This window comes from Erithacus rubecula, assembly GCF_903797595.1.
Source record: "Erithacus rubecula genome assembly, chromosome: 5".
Lineage (NCBI taxonomy): Eukaryota > Metazoa > Chordata > Aves > Passeriformes > Muscicapidae > Erithacus > Erithacus rubecula.
The window spans coordinates 41,274,802-41,296,001 of NC_136687.1; the positions used below are offsets into that span (position 1 = coordinate 41,274,802).

Below are 21,200 nucleotides of genomic sequence, written 5' to 3' on the forward strand. Positions count from 1 at the left end.
AGAAAAGCAGGCTCTATAAATTCTCCCTGTGGGATAGACTAAAACAAGAGGCCCTGTGCAATACTTTATGGTGCTTGGGAATGATGTCTGCATCCAGATTGGCTGGTATGTGGGAGGAGCTAAAGGCCCCTTGCCTGATTCAAACCTCAACGTTAGCTGTCATGATACCAGTCGGTGAAAAGCATGTGAGCTCATTCTCACTGAATTATGCTCTCCCAGCACAGAGGGATAGAGTAGACAAAAGATCTAGCACAAATATGTCAATGCCACTTGTCCAAAGATATTTCCCTTTTGTTTTTTATTTTATTCTTAAATGAGGCTTAATTAATAAGTGAATAAAAGGCAGTCCTTTAAGTAAAATGCTTAGGAGAACAGCACTTTCTCCACCTAAATACATTTCTCTTGGGAAGATGCACAGCATGCTGAATAAGTTTTCCCTCATTCTCTGTATCTTAGTCTGACAGAACTTTTCTCCTGTATCTGCAGGAAAAAAGGGGTGTTTTTACTTTGCAAAAAGCTTATCAAATGCTAGTTTAATTCCTTTAGTCTTTAAACATTAAAAACCACATTGGAAGCAACCAAAGAACTCTACAAAAACATTGTCATGCATAAGCTCTGTGTTTCATGCTAAATATTCTTGTTGACAAGGAGAAGGAGTAGAGGAGGAAGATGAGGAGGCAGGGGAACTAATGGCTCAATCAGAGCCATTGCAACATTCAAGTAGTTTGGTAGTATACAAACCAGTGGAAACATGGAATGGTAAGAAAGTGCTCAGAACTACGTTGCAGCCTTCAAGAGCTGAGCTGCAAAATCCTGATATGTATCATAAATATATGGCACTTCTGTATGACCAAAAGCTGGCAAGTTTGCTTGTGATCAAAACAAGTCAGGAGCAGTTGTCATGCCAATGGCCCTTCCAACAGGCACAGCCTCCAGCTGTGCTATCCAATGCAGCAACAGCCATACCCACTTGTGCATGCAAGAAAATGCTGCCACATTCTTGAGAACAAGCCTCCTGCCCAGCAGAAAGCCTTCCCCAGACACATACACATTTATAAAACATGCTATAAATTCTTCAGAGAGGTTAAGGACAGCCACAAACAGCACACAATTTTATAATTTTTTTGGCCAGCAGTTCCCAGTCTGTCCAATTGCCAGCAATGGACTTTGCAACAGGCAAAAAAGAGCTCCCGAATCCAAGGAATTGAAAGCAATGGAAAATACAATCACCTAGAGTTCATTTCAGTACTGTTTCATAGGATTCATTTTGACATCAAATAAGAATCCATCAAGCACAAAGGCTTGAGTCCTAGGAAGAATCTTAAACCTGGCCTTAATCCATGTTTTCTGTCACAAATTGTTTCATCTCATAGTTAAAGCTTCTTAAAACGTTTGTTTTCTGGTAATTTTTTTTAGCACAAATGCGAAGATTTTCTGTTCTACTCACATTCCAACACAGTAGCTTTAAATACATTCAAATTCATAAAAAAGGATTTAGACCAGAACACAGTTACTTGCCCTTTCCCAACAGTGTGCCATACTTCAATAAGCACATGATGCCATGTATTGGCAAGGTTACTGTTTTAAGGAATTTTACTATGCAGACATCCAGTGCTAGGACAAGTGTTCACATTCCAACATTAAAAAAAGAACCCTCTCCCTTATTTCAATAATGGCTTCAGTATTTTACCAATTGTGGTTTGGTTTGCATCCTTCAGTTTAAGAGATGCCTTTTCCACTGTTCCCTGTTCCTTTGGTGCAGGCTCTGCTTTCGTGCAGACAGCTTCTCTCTGCAGGATGCTTCTTCCAACCACTCTGGCACTACTTGCTCTCTTTAAGGTATTCATACTGTTCTCCTTTGGATTTGGATCATCAGAGGTTGCTGCTGGCTTCACTTTAGGCAGCCTCTGGGACACAGACCGTGTGATGGGTGGAGGTCTACATGAGCTGGATAGATCCACTTTTGCACGCTTTGAAGAAGAGGCCACTGTATTCCTTGCAAAGTTAGGGACAGCCGCTGGTGCTTTGGGATTACTGATTGTGGCAACCTTGGTGTCATCTGCAGGGCTCTGGGGTTTTACACTGGAGCGACACATCTTTGTTTCATCTGTCTTTGATTTGACATTACTCCTAATAGGTTTAGAGCTTGGCTTCTTGAGAGCAACTCTGTCCCTATCAAAATGAGCACTGCTTGAGGTGACAGTGCCCCTTCGTAACTTTGGCTCTTCCACTGACATGCTGTGCCTATAGGGACTTCTTGGCAGTGTGTCTGTTGTGCCTCGGACAGAGCTACGATGAGACAGCCGACTTTCCACCGTACTGCTTTCACGAAGGGCTGGCTTGGCTTCTGGCTTTTTCATGCTGCTGGGTGCTCTGTTTGACCGAGAAATAGGCACCACTTTCCTCATACTTTCATTCTCAGAGGCATTCAAAGTTCTGACAGGTCTGGAAGGAGCTGTGTGGCCTGGGCGAGTGCCACTGGATTTTGTGAAGCTTGGAGAACGATCTTTTAGAGAGTTTGTCTTCAGTCCTACTAGATCTTTATTTTTTATGAGTTTTTCTTTAGGAAGGGTGTGCTTGCTATCAGCATCATCCTTATTACTGGCAGAAGTGTGAAGAGACAGGTTCTTGTCAGAGGTGCAGTTCAGGTTTGAGAAGAAAGTTCTAGCCTTGTGTTGAACATCATTGCCAGAAGAGCATGCTTTGCCACCCTCATTTATTTCGTTGTCTGCTGATTTAAAATAATTTCCCTCTTCAGAGTCTAATGTCAAAGAACAATCAGTCGTGGTATCTGACATGTAGCACACTGGCCCATCTTCTCTACTTCCTGAAACACTTGTATCCATAGACATAGGGCTGCTGCTGCTGGGCTCTAAAACTTCATTCTTGCAACTCACTGCCTTGGCTTGATGGTTGTGGGCCTCTCTGGAGCTGCTGCAAACTGGAGGCAGCTCATCATGGGCAGTGCTCAGGGAATGAAAGCTTAGATCATCTAGAGTTGCCACGTCTGTCCCGCCAGTATCCTCTAAATACATTAAAGGTGCATCTTCTGCAGGTTTTGCTCCTTGAATATCAAATTTACATAACCCTTTAACAAGTTCATGCTCCTCAATTGCAAGGGCCAGAGCATTTATATCTGTGGACTCATCGCAGGACACATTGGAAGTGTGCAAGCTGTAATCAGTGCCCCTCTGTGAGTAATGGGCACCAGAACTGGCTAAGCTGCTGAGATGACTAGGCTGAGCTTGAGGCACCTGCACAGGGCCACCACTTTTCACTTCCATTTCAGACTGTTGTTGTAAGTGCAAGGTATTTAAGTTGAGATCCCTTGTTTCTTTGGATTCCGTCCAGGCTACATTTGGTCTTGCTTGTCGGGTGTTTGCATGGGGAAGGCTGTTAAACTTGTTTGGATCCTCATCTTTTGAGACTTCCAGGAAACTCTGCAACTCCCTGTCTGCAGTCATCCCCAAAGAAAGTCGAGAGCGTCTGGAATTTGTGTTTCTGTACAAAGGGCTTTGAGGCCTCTGCTGCAAGAAGGGAAGAAATTCTCCAAGTCTGTTTTTAGCCAACATCTCTACATCATTTTCACTGCTGCTCCGCCCAAAGCTCCCAAGCTCTCCAGCTGCCCAGGATCGACGCTTCTCCTCCAGCTCCTTTCGCCTTTGCAGACTGTGAAGTTCCTGGATCTCTCGCTCCCTATTCTCCTGAAGGAGGAAAATCACAAATACATGTCTCAGAAGACAGTGTCCTATGCATAAGAACAAGACACACTCCTTCCTCTCCTTCTTTATTTCTTCCCATTGAAGTTAGCTCCCATTGCTATCACCCACTCCCAACCTCCAATACATACACAAACATGAAGTCACTGTGGAAAGCACAGCCTGCAGCCATTAACCGTATGGACAACAGCTCCCTGAATACTAAAAGGGTTAACACAACCATCTGGTCAGCATACACAAAAAAAATGCACCAGACCTTGCAAAGATCAGCAAATTGACCCGTCAAACTCAAGCAGATATCACATCTTAGAATTACAGTATATTGTGAGTTGGAAAGGACCCACAGGGATCACTGAATTTAACCCCTGGTCCTGGACAGGACCATCCCCAAGAGTCACTGACAGCATTGTCCAAACACTGCTTGAATTCTATCAGGCTTGGTGCCATGACCTCTTCCCTAGGAAGCTGTTCCAGTGCCCAACAGCTTCTTGGTTGAGACAAAGAGCTCCAGATATAACACAGAGAGCATCAAGTCCTCATTAAGTTTAAAAGGTAGCAGTCTTATCGGGTGAGTAAACTAATATTTACATTCATATTTTAAGACAAACTTGTTTGACCAGCACACAGCCTACGTGGTTTTTCCAACCTACCTCACGACAGCTGCAATTGTTCCTCAGCAAGTCCAATTTCAATACAGTCTTACTTTCCTCTAACATTACAAACTGAAAATTTTGTGAAAAGGCATGCTTAATTGCATATGAAAGCAAATAGAAAAGTTAACACAATGCCTCACAATACTTAGACATCAACTGATAGCATTCAAGGACTATCAATGTCTCACTCCACTTTTGGATCTCATAATCACTGCTGGTTACAAAAATTGACAGCTGTAGTAGAGAGATTGCCCAGGGGTAGGATGGAGATTTTGGCAGCTAAGCTGAGGGATTCTGGTTCAGAAAGCCATAGAAGAGGTAGTTTGAATTTGAAAGACAACACAGTAAAACCTTTTTACTAATAACAATCAGCAGTGATTTACTGTGAATATCAGCATTTTAACTGTTACCTCTAGGCTTCAGATTTAATCTAACTGCACCTTTGGTTGATCTTTCTGGGTTACTTTCTGAAATGAAGAACTTTGCTTGCTGCAGCCAGTACAGCTGTAGCAAAAGAAAGAAGAGGCTAATCTTGAAAGCGGATTCAAAAATTACATGATTTTCCAGCATGTTGTTAAATTTGGTCTAATCAATGACACACTGTTTAAAAAAATCACACCTTTATTTGTCTAAAGTTCTGCGTAGTTTAATCTTCCCATTGTGACAACAGAAGAGCTGCACCACTAGAAAAAGTCACCTGAAAGCTTTCAATAAGCAAAAGCTTTGCAATGAATGCATTAATCTACACCTCTTAAAGTGAATTTGAGACTACACTGGGCTCTGAAAGATAAGATAGAGACCTAAGAAACCTGAACATCTAAGAAAGCAAAAAAAAAGCAACTTGCATTTCAGGAAAAATATTTGGCAGGAAGCTTTCTTTCACAGGTATGGAATTACAGAATGAATTCTTGCCAAATGCTAAAGCTCAACTTTAAATATATCATTGTAAAGAAAAATGGTTAAAAATAGTTGCAGATATTAATACCATATTCTATATAAGAAAAAAAAAAATTAACCTCACCCAGAACGTATTTTAGGAGATTTTACTCAGACGAGAAACTTATTTTAAGCACATAGTTAGACACGTAAAAAATTTCAAAAAATGTTTAAGCATTTGAAATATGTGCACATGGTCACTGTGGTACAAGCCATCTTTTTAGACTGCTGGATGTGCTGTCTACACATCACATCCTTTTGTCAGAACTGCCATTTTTATTCTAATTCATTCTGCTAATTTTGTAAGAACAATAGTCCACAGTTAGCAAACAAAGCTCAAAATTTGCGAGTCCAATTTGTCATTTTTTACAGTGTAGCTGCTTATCACAGAGAGAGAACCTCAAAAGTCACAGCTATCCAACAATCACTTGCAATATGTGACTATGAATGAAATCCTCAATCCTCAATATTTGAACATATATGGATGAAGTCACCTCTTGCTAAACTGAACTGCAATAGCTATCACCATTTGATTTTATACATTTGTGCAATGTTCACCCTCATGTAACCATGTGCTGTCTTGGGTGGTAAAGGATAGGTAAACTAACGGTACAACAGGCACATCAGCTGAACATCCTGTCACCTTGCTACAAATCAAATCTTTTTTCTTTCTGAACCAAAGCTTTTATCCAAAGTGCTGTCAAATGCAGATTGCAAAAGGGCAATTGATCCAACTAATTTATGCTATTTATAGAGACCTAAGAAATATCTGTAACAATAGGCAGACTTTGCTGAACCAAAACTGTAACCAATATCAATACTGCTCCTCCACCTTAGCACGTTTTCTGAATTATTTAGGACCAATTCATGGTACTCAGTGAATGAATGCTCACACTGGGGGTAAGGTATCTTGCTGCCATAGGCCTGTTTCACTCAGTTTTCACCCACAAAAATCCTTTGAAAGGAAAAAATAGAATACACAGCCCTTACTTTACTTGGTAAAGTGCCTCTAGCCATATAAAGAAGGGCAGCGGAGAGCCTGAGCTAGTGCGGATTCAGGCAGGTACATCCAAGTAATGGCGTGCCACACCTCAAGGCCTTTCCAACAATCCAACACTACCAGACCAAGGCCTAAACAGTGAGCTGTAGTCAGGAAGTCTGTGCAATCTGTTTCACAGCTCAGCTTAGCAGACACCAGCCTCATCACCAAAAAAGATGGGAAGTGCCCACTTAAAGCAGGCCAATGAACAACGCTGATGTATCATCTCAGTGGTCTCACTCGCCTGAAACAAGGTGCAGAGCAGCAGGGCTGCTCACAATGGCCATTTCCCACCTGTCTTCTGGCAAGGAATGCTTCCAGGAGTGTGGTTATCTGTAGCCATTTGAACAAATACATCAAGTACTCCAAGATACAAAATGCTTCTTAAACAGAAAAACCAGCTTAATTAATGTGAGCCAATATTAATTTTAAGTGTGAGAACCTCATTCAGTGCTCTTACCTTAACAGCTGTGTTGAATCTTATACAGAAGTCCCTAAATATCTGGAAACATTCATCCAACTTCATAGTTTCTTTGTCTTCACAGAAAAAGTCAATGAGAGCATTTCCCTCCTTTTGCAATTCTCCTTTCTGGTGCTCAAGTTCCTTTAGATACCTTACAGCAAACTGCAGCAAAAACCATACACACGTGAACCAGACAGAAAAATTCAAGTCACAAAACGTCATGTATATATTAGGAACTTAGGAAAATTCGTGTTCCAACCTAGAAGTTGTTACAGAGCCCAGGAAATTAACATTTTGAAGGAGAACTTGTACTAACAAAAGGACACATGCCATTTCAGCAAACTGAGTAAAGAAGGTTAGGAAAAATGGATCAATCAAAATGTACATTCTAGTGATTAGAATGGAAACCACGAAAAAACTCAAAAGCCCTTGAACAAACTTATAGCTTTAGTTTTTAGATAAGTAAAATCAAAGACTACACTAGAACACTGACAGACCTCATGGGAGCTCCTTAAAAGCTCCTCATTCCTTATTTTCCCATTTCCCCCTTAACATTCAACTAAGCATAAAGGATTAATTCCTCCTTCCCATTTTTCCAAAAACACATGTGAACTGATTCATGGATATACATCACAAAATCAATTCCTTCCTAAGGTGACCCTAGACTACAACAAAAAAGGTTTTCATGCTTGAAAGGTAAGGAACCACTGAAAATACATGTATTTCAAGACATCCAGAAAATGTGCCACAAAGTAGCACTTTGAATCGTAAGTGTAGAGCAACACAGACAGGATGGGAGTAGTTTGGAAGAAGATTCAGGAGGAAGAGAATAAGGCTGTGATTAGACTTCAAGCAGCAGAGCTGCTCAAAACATTTAGATCAGCTGCCCCATCTCTTCTATCTGCATCACCAGCTATCCACTTCTATTCTTGCGCAATCCCACACCACCTGTAGCTCAAAGTAACCTGAGAAGAAAAGTTAATTTTTCAGACCAATCTCTTCTCTAACTCATAGTCATCTAAATATTTTTCATAATATAGCATTGGGGTGGGAAAATGCAGCTGGAGGCACTGGTGACCATTTAATCCAAACCTGCATTCAGGAATTACTTGGAAAATTACACCACTAGGATAGGAACAAATATGACTTGCTAGTCTTAAGGACAAAAAAGAAAAAAGAGGGAAAAAAGCGCCCACAATAAAATCTGGACTGAAGATAAACTGGACAACTGATAAAAGCATACATCAAAAAATAGTTCCTCCCACATATTTCAGGAATTTATTCACAAGGGTGAAATAATTAAAGCTGACTTTTAGATCAGCTTGGTTATCACTTGTAATTTAGAAACAAAATCCAGAAGTGTTTATGTAAGGTATGCATTTTTAAAATTCTATTTTTCCCCAGCATTTCTTTTGGAATGTGGCCTAAACAAGGTTGTAGTGTTAAATAAAACCACCTATTAATTTTTTTTTTAAATCCCGAACATGTTAAAACATAACATTAAAGAGCTGGATGCAATGGATAAAAGCCAACAATTCAGAGTGAATCAGGACAGGTATTTCAATTTTAACCTGCCCTTTCTTCATCAGCTTTTCATGTCCTGAAAAACTACAGAGACTATTAGCTACATTTGCAAGTTGAAAAATCAGGACGGGTTAAGTTCCAGATCAACACCTGCCTTCTTACTTTTAATAATTACCTCTAGTGTGAAACAGAAAAAAAATATTTTAATTGAAGTATAATATGTATTTCTCGAGATATCACCATATACTCAGAAAATACCAAGAACTCTGCTTCCAAGGTAAGTGCTATATACATTCAGGCCTGTAAAGCCACTGCAGTACTTAATAAAATTTAAAGAAGGAGAACCCACACCTATATAATGGTATGAGTCTAAATGCTAGACTCTGTGTTAAGAGTAAGTAGAGAAGAGTCCCTTAACCTTCCAGCTTTCAGCCACCCAGCAATCAAGATTCATACACACAGCACACTCTCAGCTAAAACTGAGGTACTCCCAAGTAACATAACAAGCAGACATTATATTTTGGGCAGCTGCAAAGTACAAAATCAGAGATCACTCCAAATTGTCTTATATTTTAACTACTAATCTTCATCAGTAATTTTGCATGCACTAAACACACTTGCCTAACAAGCCTTGGGCAATGTACACTCAATATCCCTCCCTGTAAAAACACAGCCCTTCCAACACTCTTACTTGACAAACAGCATGAGGCTGGAACACCTTAGTACAACTGACAGGCCAGGCATATTAAAACAGTGCTTCTGTTTATTAACAGGTCCACACAAATTACATTCAGCTGAGTAATGTTGCTATATTCAGGCGACAGTAACACATTAACACAGATATATGCTACAAACCTGGAGAAAGTCTTCCATTTGGTGAAAGAGTTTTGGGTCTCGTTTGATGCTGTCTTTAACAGATCTTGTCTTGACAGACAGTGAGTGGAGCTCTGCTTCTATACTATCAATGGATAACCTAAAAATAGCGTATAAAGAGAATGTTTATCAAAGGAGAAGGAGTGGCCCACAGGTTAGCCACAACACACTGCAAAAGTGAATGCTTGACATGAGGTGCAAACGGGCTAACAAGATCTGCCTGTTTAGGAAATCTTTCCAGAGTAGACACTGAAAATTAGGAGACATAAGCACATTTCTTCTTATTTGCAACCTGAAAAGATTCCCATGGGGTGTGTTCTCTTGATTAACTCCAGCCGGTCCTACCCACCCTATCCACCTAACCTTAGAAAGGTTAATGCTGCCCTGCCTCAATCCAGGTGTTCCTTTTCTCTCCTGGTGCCTGTCCTAGCACACATTTTCAAGATGGCCACCCATATCTGTGAAATGAAAATTGACCTAGGAAAAGGAAAAAGCCAATTTGTTCCAGATGGATCCTTTGCTTGGTCCAACAGACTACACCACTATCTGAGTGCAGGACCTACCACAAAAAGGGGGCCACAAGAGACCGTAAGCCAGGACTCCAGATTTTGGCACTAGCATCCTGAAATCGCATGTTACACTCATCTAAGCAGCCACAGCAATGCAACCCACACAGTCTCAAGCCCACAGTTACAACGTTTCATCCTTCTACTAAGTACCAGACGTGAAGCTGCTGCTGTGAAAAGGAAACTCAGAAACAGAAGATCACAGTAAAGACCTCAGATCTGGTGTAATCTAAGCATTCTCCAGTTGACTCACACTCTATACAAGAGTTTCCACCTAAATCTCCAAGTCACTTCAAGGGTAAATGCTTCTAAACCTATCGCATTTCCTTCAAAAGAGAACTAAGTTTTGCCTAGGAATTGAAGTGCTACAGTTTGCCAGATGGTAAGAACTAACAACTGTACACATGCTGCTCCTAAGGTTGTTCCACCAGCAGCATGACTTTTAAACACTAAGCTGAAAAACCTGTGGCAGCCTGATTGAAACACACATGGCAGCAGACGGTGGCACACACAGAAGTTTGTCAGTACACACATAAATGAATATAATGTGTGCTGATTTTTCTCTGCATACTTCATCTGCAAAGTTTAGTTCCCTGTTTTGGGAAAACACAGTGTTTTTGCAGCTAAGAAAAGTAGTAGAAAGTACAGGCTACATTTTTCTGCCTGTGAAGGAGGAAGAGGATGCCTACATGTAAAGAAGGCAAGAAAACAAAAATAAAGATAATGGTAGCTGTTTTAACATGCTCTAATTGGGTGGATTTATGAGCAACTTGTACATGACAGTTCTCTCTAAAAACCTTCCTCATGCTCAGGGGTGAGGTATATATTTAATTTTGTTTCATTTTCAGGTACAGAGTGCACTCCCTGAATAGACTTCAGCATGAGTTACAAATTAACAAATGTGATCAAAGAACAAAGTGGTTAGAAAATAAATATCACCAAATTTAGGATTCTAACTGCTCCTCTCCTCTTTGCCAGGGGGCTTGGATGCTGAGGAAAGCTACATTCCCTAGCAGGTCACATGGCAAACTGCCAAAAAGGTGTGTGGGTTGGATGGCACAGAGCCACACAGGTGGTCTCTTAAAAATTTTCTGATTAACTCTATGGCCACTCCTTTCCTCAGAAGATTTCAGTCTTTTGCAGACATTACTTAACCCTCAATCAGATCTAAGAAACTGGATCCATTCTGCAGCTGGGAAAAGAATGTAAATAGATTGCCCTAAGCTCAAGAGTAAGGAAGTAGCAAAACTAGGAACAGAACTTCAGCATTGCTAGCTTCCAGGTTTCAGATTTAGATCACACTGTCTCACAAAAGTAAATACAATTATTGAGGTACAAACCAGCTTTACTTTAAAATTATCATCTTAAGACTTTAAGCTGAAAAAATGCAGAACCACAAACCCTTCAGATTTTCCAACCAAGACAGCAAATGAAACCTCAAAAAGTATCTAAGCAAAGCCAAGGTCAGTACCTACCCCTGATACCAGATTTGGAAAGTATTGTAGCCTGCTCAGAGATTGATGAAAATTGGTTTAAGGAAGAACAGCATCATGCTTTTAGTTCAATATCTTTAAAGTAATGAACAGGCACATGTATTTGACAGAGAGTATTACCAAAAACCTACAGAAATCATGTAATAAAAAACCCTCATACCTGAAGGCACATTGCAGGCATACTTCTGCTAGTAAATGGAAATTAAGAACTCAAAGCTACAGTAAACATTCGTAAAAATCTGTTTTTGTGCCAAGACTTTCCTGAATAAGGCTCATTGCTTCACAAACAAGAAAACTGAAATTCCAGTCATAAGTTTTCAGTTTTTTTTTTAACTCACCTGGCGGCATCATGAACACTCCTAATTTTTTCTGAAAAGTTGAGAAGAGCAGCATCTTTCTTTTGGGCTTCCTGAAACAAACAGAACAAAACCAAAACACACACAATCCATTAACATCCCACCACCATGCCAAAATCCCTAAGTCTGGCAGTTCTAAACCTTCTGGGAGGGCACTTTAAGTTTTCTCTCCTGCACTGTTTTTCTTCCCATTCAAACCCAACACAACTGAGTGGAGGGCACCCCTTAAAGAAAAACACGGATCACAACTGGAGATTTAAACAGCTTCCATTTTGCAGCGTGAAATAATACCTACTCCTGCCAGTGAGCACAAGCCAGATGTATTAATAAGGAAGGTCAGGGAAAGTACAATTTACTGATGACATTGTTTAAGCAAGTATGATGCTTCCTGCACAAACACCAATTTATACCCCATAGTTCACTGGCTGGAAATCTGTCAAACCAGTTTGTACACAGATAACCAAAGCCATACAGATGCATTTAAACTCACTCCCTTCTAAAATCAAAAAGTTTGAAAGGAAGAAAAAATAGCTCGAAAACATCTGCAGCAGCTTTAAAACATCACAGCAGCTTTTAAAATTATACACATCAGTGGTTGAGGGAGGACAAAAAGCTATCAAGAAGGCCGCTCAAAAGATTCAATGGGAGCACTGAGAGAATTTTTATCAAAATAAGCCACTTCCACAGTGTGAGAATTTGGGACAATAAGAGAAAATCAACAATTAAGAAGTTTGATGAAGGCAAGTTTCTATATGATATAAAAACTTAAGCCTTCCATGGGGTTCTGGATAGGATTACCAGGTAGAGGTAATTTTTGGTGAATTTTGTGGCAGGAGAAGAAAGCTGAAGATTAGATCAAAGCTGTGAGAAAGTTGCTTTTTTTGGAGGCACATAGTCCCTTTTATTGTCTATCAATTAATGAACCTGTATTTGTAGAAGCTGCTTATACCAGCAAAATAGATTTTCTATACCAGAGCAACAAAATGCAGCAGACTCATCCCAGGTTTGTTTGCTTTTGTGTCTGCCAGCTTGAGCAGTGACGAAAGTTTAAATCCAACAGCATTGCCAGCATAACCTCCCTAAAAAGAAACAATTTGCAAAAGAGCAAATAAGAAGCTGAGGCATGACATCAGAGCACTGCAATACTAACAAGGAAGTATGGTCCATCAGCCATCTCCCTTTGGGATGTCACTTACCGCATTCATAATATTCCCAGCCTGAAGGACCAAGTGCAATATGGAATGCAGCTCCTCACAAGTCATTAACTCTGTAAGGAACAAGAAAATTGCTGTCTAACAATTGTTTGTTTAGAAATATAGTCAGTTACTAAGCTCCTCTTCATCTAATGTTTTTTTTAATTTGACAAGAAAGTACAATAAAGAGAAGAGGTTGTGGGAAAGATAATGGTACTATATAATTTCAATTCACAAGCACAACTGACAAACCTCAAGTGTATGTTCAGACTTTAACTTAGCAAGTGTAGTATTTCCAAGGCAACCTCCAGCAGGTAAGGAAAAATCAAAATATGTATGAAGTGTGTCATACAAGGGGTTAAGTATCCTCACCACCTACTAATTATTCCAGTGTGAGGCAAGTGTTCTGCACCCTGCAGAATCCATTTGCAATCTGCCAGGATTGGGTTTTTGAACAACTACTCTTTTCTTAGGAGACTTGGTCATAAGGCCCGAAAAGATAACAGGCAATGTTTAAATTTCCCTTGCTTATCCCACTCCCACGATGAATCATCATTTTATTTCTGTATGATCACCAACTCAGAGCAGCATCTGTTTTACTTGTCATATAAAAAATTATTTAGCACAAAATGATATTCAGTGTGACAAAGAGTCAAACGGAATAAAATTGCCTTTTAAATTTTTCCCATCATACAAGCCTGGTTTGTACATTTGTTAATTTCTTTGCAAAAGGCACAGTATTATTCTATCTGAATTCATACACCTTTTCACCCAGCTACATATGAGCGAAAAACAACATATGTGCAAAAGACAATATATGTACACCAGAGGGACTGCCTTAGAAATAACATGTGGAAATTCAAAACTGTAAAGAGTCAATAAAGAGTTCTGGCACAGCAAACCAAGCAACTCCAAATTTGCAATGACCCATATGGCAAGAAAATCACCATGAGCTGGTTTTAATGTGAGGTACTATATGTTATACTAATGAACAAAATAAAAGGTGGAATCCTTTTGATTGCAGTGCAGATACTTTTAAAAACTATTTTTGTTCCAAGTCCACCTTCTATAATTTATCCTGCATTCAGCTGCTCAACACAATAAAGTAATCAATCATTTTGGAAGCCCATAGTCCTTACACATTAATACACAATCAATACTAGCAGCCAAAAAACATATAAATAATTAAATAACCTTTGATCTAACAAGCTAGATCCAAGGTGAGGAAGCAAGGAGGAAGAGGGAGGAGAGAATAAATAAGAGAATAGGAAATTTCACAAGGCCAAGAGGAGAAGGCAACTTCTAAAGACTTCACATAGTAAGAGCCTGCTCTGTGTCACTGTGACATGGATCCATTTGCAAGCTAAATGAGAATCCACTAGGCTGCTTAGACCATCCTAACTCTTAGTGATTATCAGCTTTAAAATTGAAGTAAATATTCTCTCAGTTTAATTATAGGAAAGAAATCTAGGAGACAGCAATAGAAAAGGAGGCATAATTCCTAAACAACTTCAGGCTATCAACAAACCTTGGAGTGAAAAGACCAAATGGAGAAGAGCACATGGCAAAGTGGACTAAACACAGGGAAGGCCCAGTCAGTGATTTGCATGACTGGCCTGCTGCAGGAGCTGGAGGCCAAAATGTCTTCCTCTCTGAAGGAAATTAATTCACCAGTTTACATATGTCTTGGGTGAAGGACATGAAGGCATTGGTGCTTTTATACATAACATATTCCCTCACATATGTCTGTTGCTCCAAACACAAAGAACAATGATTTAAAGGAGATCCTAATAAAAGGCCAAACTCAGACCTAATCTTAAGGTACTGCACACTTTCCTGAGTCAATGACAAGTTTAATCCCCACTGGGGGGAAAATGATTTTTTTTCCTTTGCTTCCACTTGAAAGGACTATTCTAATTACCAGCACACATAGGAATTTTTTTTTCTTACTGTACCTTTTTATACCACTAGAAGCAGTCTAAGCAGTGATTTAGTAGCCTGTCAAAAAATTTACAACATGAAATAGGAATTTTATATTGAAGAACAGGACAAAGAGGCACTCAATAGACTGTAAAGGGTCAGCAGTAATGTTTAACTTAAACCAGGAAATCAACTATTTTCCTGCAGAGTAGAAGACACTACATTACCCAACAAACAGCTATCTGCAGCAGTTCAAAACCTGAGAAATGTAAAGAGCAAAACAGGTGCGTAGAGAAACACAAAGAACAAAAACAGAAAAACAAGAAATGGCAACAGTATACTCTACAATAAAGATTTTAACCTATCAATACTGCCACTTCAAAAGGAAGCAGCCTATAGAGAAACTTAGAAAAATAGATTTTTTTTTCTATGGATCCCTGAAAGAATAAACAGAGAGGTGTAACAACTACATTCCATCAGAGGGAGAGCAGTGCAGGAATGAGCAAACTATATTCAAAAGATGACATTCCAATTTGGCCATAGACATTTTTGCTTCTGTCAGTTTAGGATATATTACATATAGGCTTTGAACATGAATTTGTTGCTAGTGTACCCAAAGTCTTGAGATTTTTGAAGCAAAGATCCACCAGGCACACTCTAATGGCATTTGTCAGAGGGGAGTTAGCCTCCTTTTAATAGCTAAGGTACCTGAAATTCAAGCTCTGGTCTTCGTAATGCAGACTAATTAACATGCTAACAAAAACAAGAGTATTAGGCATGTCCCAACATATTTAATTACCTTTCGTTGCCTGTCTTATAATTTTCATGTCATCCTGTAGAGAAGCACAGGAGGGTGAGAACTCCCTCTCCAACACCATGGCTTCAATCCTAAGAGCATAGCTGGAGTACACAAACAGGTTTAGAACTGACAGCCAAAAAAGAACACTTATAAACAGAACAAACCAATTATCTCCTTACTTTGGCACCTGGATCAGTAAATACATGAAGGAATCAGCTTGAGACAGTTTTGATACATCTCCAGCAAAGGCTTTTAGTTTCTTTACCTAGAAAAGAGAAATAAACACTAGCAAAGAATTTTCATCAAAGATCAAGATAAACTTGACTTCAGAAGGCAACACCTTGAAAAGCACTAAATTTAAATGAAGGCAGTGAGAAGTCCACCCAGCAACTGAATGGCTTCACTGTCCCAAGATCCTTTAATTTCCACACGCTCCAACCACAAAAAGAGTTTTAAAAATAGTGTCACTCTTCTCCCAAAATCTAGCTAAACAGTCCAGCAGCAGAAACCATGATGCCATCATTCTGATTGGTGATTTTGATTTCTGATCAATGATTGTTTCATCACTACGTTTAGGATACTGATGATGATCTGAAAAACAACCCTCAACTCTTCAACAACTGGGATGTACACTAGGGCACTGTTTAATGGTGTTCAGAATATCCAGCATAGGACTGCCTAGACCTTATTGGCACAATGCAGCTAAACTTACGGGGTTTTTTTCAAGATACTTGCTTCAACCATTTTCCCTAAAATGCTCTTAAGGGGTAAACTTCATGATCTTGAGTCTGTATTTTTTTCATTAATATGAAATATTTTAAAGATAAATACAATCTTAGATTTTAAGTAATTTGTTGTCAGTACTCTGAGGACACTATTTACATGCAAATGAAATACCATTGCATTAATTTTGCCAATCTTCCTTCCCAGCTCCACCAAAATCCATATGTTTGCATGATCTGGAAACCACTGATCCACCCACATACTTACTATTTGTTTATACAGAAGAACTGAAAAATACATGCACATATGTTTAAGCATAACTAGAATTTCTTCCACATCTTCCAACACAGCAACTGTGTTCAAAAGCAGAGCTCACTCTCAGTTACATTATTTCTCCATTTGATCAACAAGTTCACACCCAGCAGCAGTCGTATGTTACCACTGATTTACACACCAGGCCATCATCCTTCCTTTCTGTAACATCATATGTAAAGCCCATTTACACAGGCGATTTTCACTTTTAGGAAGCATATTGATTGGACAGAGGGACACTACACTAGGGCATCAACAGTTACCTCACTGCCATGATTTAGCAAGATATGCACAGGTTATTTTTTTTTAAAGAATCATCCTACAAATTAATCACTTATTTTTTTGCTTTGTCAGTAAAAAGCAACTGATCTGTAGCAGAAGAAAAATAATATGCTATGTCAAATCAGGATTCTTTTAACAGCTTTTTTCTGCTTTTTTCCCATTTTTTCCACATCATAAAAAATAGAAATGTTGAGAACACATTAAGAAAGAGAAAAATACAAGTTAAACGGGAATGTAAAAGAATTAATTTTCAAATTAAAAACACACCAACAAACAAATGAACAGGAAAAAACCTAACAAAAAAAGGTCTTATGGCCAAGAAAGAGATGTCTAATCTGAGAGCAATTTTATTCAGGCCATCTAGCTTCATTTCCTAACACCGCCATCCCAAATTCAAGACACTCAGACAAAAACTCCTTCTACAGATAAACAGCATACCCATTTTTTAGGCCTGAGAAAACGCCTAATTTACTGAGTAATTTAAGAAGTCTGCCAACAAAAAAACAGGGAAGACCAGGCTTGACATTCCTGATAATTCTAAGGTGTTAATTGAGCAAGAAACAAACCCAAAATAAATACTTTTCCCACATCATTAAGTGGGGAATGAGACATAGTATACTATCTCAATCTTTAAAGGTGTTCTTTAACCTAGCTTAACAAAAAAAGTGGTCTGCAATCCAAAAAACAAAAGTGTGCAAATTCTCCAACCTTATTTTAGTATCTTGGAAATATCAGAGTTTGACTGAAAAGGATAGAGGCATTCAGACATGGGAGAGAGTGAGGAAACAAAGCAAATCAGTCCACCAAAAAAAACCCCACCTGACCAAAATCAGATCATATAAGCCACAGATTAATTATAGGAAGATGTGATTTTAAGAAAAAGTCACAGAAAGTGAACAACATAAGATCTCGAGACACCCACAGGAATATTAACTTATCCCTGCTACCAGTACTATATTTAAATATACTTTCAATTGTAAGTAGCAATCAAAGTTTTCTATGTGGAATTTTACTTTTACATGCATTGGACAAAATCCTCTTTCTTCTACCCTACTAGGAAAAATGTCTGGAGTCATATGAGCCAGTACTAAATCCCAGAATTAATTCAGAGTAGGAACATTCCTAAACATGCACAACAGAAGACATTGACAAGGCTGCTTTTTGATGGGATATGAATGTCACTAAGCAAAAGGCTTTGGGCAATAGTAAACCCAGAAAAAAGTGTGTGTAATCAGACTTGAAACAAAGATGTGCTCATTACCTGGTTCCACTTTTCCCAGCCTACATCAACCACCTTAACCCCCACTGTCTTCTCCTTAGATATCCCAAACTATGTTTGTAGGAAGCATCAAGGCAGCTCACCCAAGAAGCCCAAAACCCAAGGATGGTGGAGAACAGTGACCCATTCCACAAACACACAAAACAGGAACACGACAGTCCTTTTCGCCCTGGAATTCAGCACTGGTTCTCCATATGTGCCTTAATTTTTACAAATAGAAGACTAAACCATCTGTTAACTTGGCTATGAAACAGTTAACAGTCTGGGAAATAGTTAAGGTAATGATAGGACATCAGTTATTCTGTGTTTCCTGCTTTATTACAATTTTCATAATTAAAAAATTCTCACCATGAAGGAAAAAAAAAGTTATTTGACTTTATCAACACTACAATAAACTCAAAAAAAAAACCCCAACTTCTGAACCCCAAAGCTAAAAAATTACTGGAACACACTTTGGATGTCTGCCATTACATATTCCAAGAGAGGCTATTCAAGATCCCATGGGACTGCCTCTACTCTCTGCTGTCATGTTGTCCAAGTATTGTAAAAGAAAAGAGATTCTCCGATGACTCCCAGAAGTGGGAGTCAAAATCAAATACCAATTGCAGCCAGAAGCTGCAAAGAAACCATGGGGATTGACAATAATATTCACCATTAATCATGTTAACACATATAGTAGATAGGTTGAGAACAAAAGAGAGCTAAAAATGTGGCTTATTATAAAATCATAATGAAAAACCCTATTGGTTCTGGCCTTGACCTCCTCTTTTGAAGCACAACAGAACTTTTTCACAAGAGTAGGCAGCCAGGTACTGAGATATGGCAGTGTAATGCGTATATTCAAGAGAGCATAATTACATTGTATGCTCAGTTCTGCATTACTCAAATTAGGTGCCAAGCTACTAACTTAATTTTTCATTATATTTGTATATGGAATAGGCATTTGCACTGTCCGTACATGCCCATCCACACTAAATCTGATTTTAGACACACAAGGTTCTCACATATGTAATTTGCTTAATTTTAAGAACAGTTATGAAACATACAAAGCCTGATCTTTGATTTGATTTGTGAACAATTGCAGTAGAGATGCCCATTGCAAGTATGCCGTTATACCTGGCAGACACAAAAGCTACTGTATTGAAGTTATTGGTAATTTTTAAGCTACCAGTAGCACTTCTATTGGGATTTTATTTTATGGTATAAAACAGGTACCTTGCAGGATCTTATAGCTATGCAGGATATTTGACGAAGAGGAACAAACATACCCTCTGTGGATTTGTTGGCATTTTTGTATTATTATTATTATTGTTATTATTATTATTATTATTATTTAGTATCTCCATACCACTGCAAATATTCAGGGCACTTAAAAAACAGAGTTAAAAAATATCAATGCCCCAAAATGCATCACAATGGAATCCTACATGCTACAAGGGCATGTGGGAAAGCAGCAGATGTATGAGGCAGTGAGGCACAATGGGGCACAACCCAGAGCAGTGGCAAACCACTGATAAAAAATGATAAAAAGAAAGGGAGAAAGACTTGCCAGTAACCATAAAGGGCAAAAGAGGAAAAGGAGATTAAAGTTCTGAAGGATGGTCAACCCTATAAAGCACTGGCTGAGGAAAGGAATGGGCATTTAACAATGGTTTGAAAAGGGTAGAGCTGACAGAAACAGCTCCAATAAAGCAGGTGATGGACAACCAGGGTTTGAAGTCAGAGTACATGAGCAAAGGACAGGCTTGAAAAGGAAGTTCAGACATTGTGTTGATAACATGGGTGTGCATGTGTGTGGGTGAGCTGATTACCAGTATTATATGCTCTCTTCTGTATGTGTTTAAAGTACAAATTCTGGCTATTCTAGCTTGTTAAACACTGGACTCTCAACTTTTGCCAGTCTGGGCCTGTTGAAAAATACAATAATATGCACATAAAAGCAGCTTAAAGCTTCTTCTCTGCTCTAGTCAGGATGTCAGTAAATAAAAGCTGTCAGCCATTTTAATAGGCTATCATAGAGAAACAACTGGGAATCTTCTCACAAGACCACTGCTTCAGTCAAGGTTCCCTGGAAAAGAACGAAACTGAAGAAAAAGGGATGAAGCAGAGGAGATTCCAAATAGGTGTTTCTTTCTCCTTACAAAACTGCTAAGCAAGTATGGTACAAACGGTAGATTTCCAAGAAGGCTTAAACAAAACCAGTGATCTTATCCTACCTGTTCATGTGTTGAAAACTTTTATAAATTTGCTTGGCCTTTTTTCTAACCACTGTATAGTGGTCAGGCCACACACCCACAGATGGCTCTGAAGAAAATGTTGAGTGGAGCCTTGCAGCAAGCTCCATCATGGCCACCTGCAAGTATTAGCCAAGTTTTTAAAATTAAACATTTGAAAATACCCAAATGTTTTAAATTGTAGGAAAGACTTCATACCAGTGCCAATACTTCAATAATAGCCTTATTCTGTTTGAGAAAAACATTCAGTAAGGAGACGGCATTTGCCATTTACATGCAAAAATTTCCACAGCTTTGAGAGCTGTTGGGATTTTTCACAGAAAACAGCTAGAAAATTAGCAACACTGACACCAATTTCTGCATGCAAATAGAGTTGTCACATGACAATACTGCAAATAGAACAATTTTAAAGACAACAGATGTTAAATGTATTTGCTAGCCCAACTACATAGCCTCCATTGTTAAAAAAGCCTGAGATACTATGAACTGAAATGATCTAAAATATTTTCACAAACATCAAACAAGAGACATGCAGCACATTCAGGTAATGTGTCTGGATATCACAAAACTTCTAGATAAGATACAATTGGAGTACAAAGCTGGTGCTTATTCACACTAGGTACACTGTAAACTTAAAACTTCTTGGAAAAAAAAAAAAGAAACAAAATGGTTTCAACAGTTGCCCTTTCTACAGCTATGGCCAGGATTGGCACTCCTCTCCCTCCTTTCACTTTTACAGACGAAGGATTTATAGTAAAACAGAAAAAATAAAGCAGAAGACATCTCAAAGCACAGTTACTGGTGCTGAGCACAGGCCTAAAGAAGGCACTTGGCCC

General features: G+C 38.9%; 1 protein-coding gene across 4 annotated transcripts in view; it reads right to left on the reverse strand.

The window, feature by feature from the left end:
- Positions 1-506: 506 nt before the first annotated feature.
- The window catches only part of FHDC1 (FH2 domain containing 1), a 35,292-nt gene continuing 14,598 nt past the window's right edge, over positions 507-21,200 (reverse strand). For all 4 annotated transcript variants that reach the window (XM_079305370.1, XM_079305372.1, XM_079305371.1 and 1 more), the window contains 8 exons: positions 15,714-15,799; positions 15,535-15,635; positions 12,819-12,889; positions 12,594-12,701; positions 11,605-11,675; positions 9,190-9,307; positions 6,808-6,972; positions 507-3,704 (listed from right to left, as the gene is read on the reverse strand). In XM_079305370.1, coding sequence (XP_079161496.1) covers positions 1,662-3,704; positions 6,808-6,972; positions 9,190-9,307; positions 11,605-11,675; positions 12,594-12,701; positions 12,819-12,889; positions 15,535-15,635; positions 15,714-15,799 — 2,763 coding nt within the window. In that variant the 3' untranslated portion in view covers positions 507-1,661. The remainder of the gene's footprint in view (positions 3,705-6,807; positions 6,973-9,189; positions 9,308-11,604; positions 11,676-12,593; positions 12,702-12,818; positions 12,890-15,534; positions 15,636-15,713; positions 15,800-21,200) is intronic.